This window comes from Aythya ferina (assembly GCF_964211825.1).
Source record: "Aythya ferina genome assembly, chromosome: 8".
In the NCBI taxonomy this organism is placed as follows: Eukaryota; Metazoa; Chordata; class Aves; order Anseriformes; family Anatidae; genus Aythya; species Aythya ferina.
The window spans coordinates 10920617-10924592 of NC_140304.1; the positions used below are offsets into that span (position 1 = coordinate 10920617).

Sequence of the window (3976 nt, forward strand, 5' to 3'; positions counted from 1 at the left end):
CAATGTTTCAGAAGTACAGCAGATCTTCTCAAAATGTTTCCCACCTACATTTCTCTCCACACCAGCTCAGGCTTGAATTTCCAGATTAGCCCCCCTCCCTGATAGCCAAACAGGGCTTGGGAAACTCAGTCTGAGCTGCCCACCTCATCAGTCCTGATCCAACACTTTGGTTTTCCCAGAGCTCTGTGACAAGGAGCAAAGTGGAGTCAAGCTGCCAGATTTCTCCCATGCTGCTGCAGAAAGAGCAGGGTCCCGGACCCTGACCCAAGGCCTTCAGGGCCAAATGAGGAGAGGACAGTGCTGTTTTCTAGAAAAATATATCTTTATTTACCATCTCTGTTTTGCTCAGGAGACACTCATACGGGGGCCATGCTAGGGGCAGCCAGGGCCAGGTCTCCACAGAGGGCCTGAGGCACCGTAAAGGCAGGAAGGGGCTGGAGCCACTGTTTTCACTTCAGGCTCCACTGCCCTCCACTGCCATGTTGCTCAGGTCTTGTCAGTAAGTGGGGCTGACATGTGGGGGGCACCTCACCCCCCATCCATGCCCCCACAGTGTGGAGAGGAGCCAGCCAGATCACGGTTTCTCAACAGGGCTGGGACCCCCTCACGGCGCTACCACTTCCAGAACATTCCTTGTGAAGCTGTCAGGGCAATTTAAATAAAGGGGGTTGAAAGCATTTTCTGGAAAGGGAATAGTCCATAATTTAACACAAAAACAAGTCTATCCCACTTAACAAGCCACCTGGCAGGTGGCTATCTGTCAGACGGCAATTACAGTGCCAAATGCCCAGGCAGGGCAGACAGGACACTGCTTGGGGCAAGGAGCCTGAGGTTGCTCCCACACCACCCCCTGTGGTGTGGCACTGCATGGTCCAAGCTTGAGGGGCCTCCTCAATGCCATCCAGCTGTCCCCGCACACGTGCTGGCCCAAGCTCCCTGGGTGCACAACACCACGTGTAGGCCAAAGCCACTGAGGCCCCAGCGCCTTCTCAGGTAGCACAGCCTTCTTGAGCAAGTAGTGAGTTTCAACAGCATCCTTGATGCTCTACATTTTTGGTTTGTCATTTTACTCAGAGGAGGAAAATGTGCAATTCTCTTCAGGTCATCACAGGACAGCCTAGGTGCTTCCCAGAGGCCTGGTTTCGAGCTTTTACCAGTCACTTGAGCCCACTCATGCAGATGGCCATAACATGGTTCCTTCTTCCTAGCGAGAAACCCTGGCTTGGCATGGGGCTGCTGCCTCTCAAGCAGCCCTTACCTCCTGTGCATGCCTGGGAGAGTTGGGGCTGCTGCCAGCCATGCTCCAACAGTGCCATTTAAAGCTTGAATAAGCCAAAGAATGTCTTGGATTCCTCAAAATTAACCAGAGAGATTTTGGAGACATTGACATACAGACTGTCCCTCTCCCTGAGCTTGAATAAAGCCCCCAGGTAGCTTTTCCGGGCCCACATTTTCTGATTTGCACAGTAATTGATGTATTTGTCCTCCATCAGCACGTGGCTGCCTGGCGAGGCCGGATTTGTCTTGTAGACGACATGGCTCAACATCTGGCTGCTGCAGATGCTTCCTCGGAAGAGCACGTTGGAGTACACGTAGTACAGGCCAGTCTCATTGATCACGAGGCCCTGGTTGCGGTACTGAATGCCGTTAGTGAAAGCATGGCCGGAGACAGGCTCCCACTCCAAAGGGAGGTCCCGCTGCGATGGGTTTCCTGGAAGCCGAAAGGAGAGAGGCATTGCAGTAAGTACAAGCATTAAGGTGTCTTTTCATAAGTTATACCTGATGTCACAACAAGTCAGCTGCTTTCTGTGTCCTTTTCATGAAAATGTCTGTTCCAACCTTGGGGAGGTGGGAGCTCTCACCTGCCGTGTGCTCACCTGGTGCTGAGCTGCTTCTGAAAGCTTTCTGCCCAACACACTCCACAGACAAAACAAAGCCCAACCGAAAAACTAGAGCTCTCATTGCAGAGCCTGAATAAGGGGAAGATTTTAGCTGTGGGAGTAACTTCCAGCTGCCAGAGCACACACATTACACCAAGGGAAACTGAGAAAGCCTGTATGAGGCAGCTCCTTACAACTATAACCAGGCTGCCCTCTCCCCCCAGCCACGTGCCCCATCCTCTGCTCCCACATCTTGCTGGGCCCTCAGCACATACCTGTTAAGTGTGCTGCTTTCCTCACTTCCTTTTTCGCTGCCTGTCTCTCCTGCCCTGCATGAAGATAGAGAAGGCATTAGCTATGTGCTCCATGGAAAAGCCAGCCCAGAGAGCAGAAGGGAGGTGCCCATGAAGCTGAAATGGTGCAGATTCACAGCAGCACAAGGCTGTGACTTAATGTAAAGAGACAGAGAGGTGCTCAGACAAATACTGCAGGGAAATAGGAAGATTTAAAAAAAAAAAAAAAAAAACACTGAAGTAAAAGATTTAGACATGACCAAAAGCAAAGGGAAGAACAAAAAGAGCAAAGAGAGAGTTTTCATCTTAAAATGGCTTCATCAGTGGGCTTAAGCAGAAGCCTAAATTTAGAGACATTTCTAGGTTCTTTGGCAAGTTTCAATTTCACTGAAATGACATTTTGTAAGAGAAAAAACACCATGTAATGAGGTTCTTCTCAACTAGTTTTGGTTGCAGTGAGACTGCATACCAAAAAAATTTAGGAAAAAATAAGTTTCCTTCTCAAGGGTGCGAGTGAATCCCCCACCCCCAAAGAAAACGAAACCCTGTACGTCATCCCAAAATCTTAACAAGCGAGGAGACAAAGCAGAAATGTGTGGTGCCCATATTGGTTCTTTGTTCTCCTTGTTCCATGCACATTGTTGCTGAGTGTTAAGACAGCCAGAATTCATTTTCACAGCAGAGTCCCCCCGTACCATTGCCCCACTAGGGCCCAGGAGCCCCAAGGCAGAGGCAGACTGCCCCGGGACACGTTGTTCACACCACCAAGCACTCCAGCAGGCGGGGTGCAGGACTCCTTCGCCATACCCCAGAGATAAAGCTCTCCTTTAGCCAAGCAAATGAAGGGAGCACTTGCAGAGCATCAGAGCTGCAACCCCACCTTTGTCCCTTAACAAGAGGAGGAAAGAATTTGACAGGAGCATTTGCAGACGCAGGAATGGAGGAGTTCCTCTGCCTACATCAACTCACCTATGAGCTTCTCCAGAGCTGGAGGGATGTGTTCAGTGCTGGCAGACTGTCAAAAAAGAAGAGCGACAAGCTCTCTTAGCAGGGTGAGAGCATAAGGGCATCATCTAGATGCAGCCAAAGACTATCTTCAACAATGGCTAGCTCAGGCAGAGCTGGAAGGTGGGAAGAACCATACAGGGAGAGAGACCCTGCAGCACTCAAACAAGACATCCAGATATATCACAGTCACCAACAGAGCAGTCCTCCACAGCAATGAACAGCCCCACTCACACTGGTGAGGCAGACACGTTGCTGCCACCAACTTTTCCCCACAGCCTCTGCAGGTAGCCAGCCAAACTTTACCTCTCTGAGTTCTGCCAGTTGCTTCTCCAGATGGAAAATCTGAAACATGCTCAGCCCCACTCCAGTCAGGGCCATCAGGATCAGCAAGGAGATCACCAGGAAGCCGATGCTGCTCCTTTCCCTGGTGCTCTTTGGCTTTCTCCTCCGATCAGGTACCGGTGGTGGGAAGGGAGCAATAGGGGGTGCCGGAGGGCGGGAGGTACTGGTGTTGGCACAGCCGTCTACCCAAAATATTTGTGGGTACACGTAGTTCAAGTTCTGCTGCATGGCTGGGAGTGGGATGGGCTGGACGTGCTTTGCGTGATCTTCCATGTGGCAGCCAAAAACTGCCGGGGCTGGCCCAGACTGAGCCCTGGGGGAAGACCCAGCTCTGCTTTTATATGCCTGCATCACTCCAGCAGTGAACACCCAGCTCAGATGCTGCAGAACTCTATGAAAGCCTCAAGCAGAAATAGCAAACCCCCAAAAGCTTCCGCCCTCGTCTGCAAGTTC

At 51.2% G+C, this 3976-nt stretch overlaps 1 protein-coding gene across 1 annotated transcript; it reads right to left on the reverse strand.

The window, feature by feature from the left end:
• Positions 1-303: 303 nt before the first annotated feature.
• FASLG (Fas ligand) lies at positions 304-3976 on the reverse strand. The gene is made up of 4 exons (XM_084527781.1): positions 3485-3976; positions 3143-3188; positions 2156-2209; positions 304-1711 (listed from the first exon to the last, which is right to left on the reverse strand). The coding sequence occupies exons 1-4, from the start codon at positions 3872-3874 to the stop codon at positions 1317-1319; spliced, it is 885 nt and encodes a 294-aa protein (XP_084383907.1). The 5' UTR covers positions 3875-3976; the 3' UTR covers positions 304-1316.

Excerpts from the sequence above, each read along its gene's own strand:
- FASLG (XM_084527781.1), bottom strand. The coding sequence starts at position 3,874 with ATGCAGGCATATAAAAGCAGAGCTGGGTCTTCCCCCAGGGCTCAGTCT. Across the intron at positions 3,189-3,484 it reads AACTGGCAGAACTCAGAGAG|TCTGCCAGCACTGAACACAT; the intron begins GTAAAGTTTGGC and ends CTTTTTTGACAG. Across the intron at positions 1,712-2,155 it reads GAAAGCAGCACACTTAACAG|GAAACCCATCGCAGCGGGAC; the intron begins GTATGTGCTGAG and ends TTCGGCTTCCAG.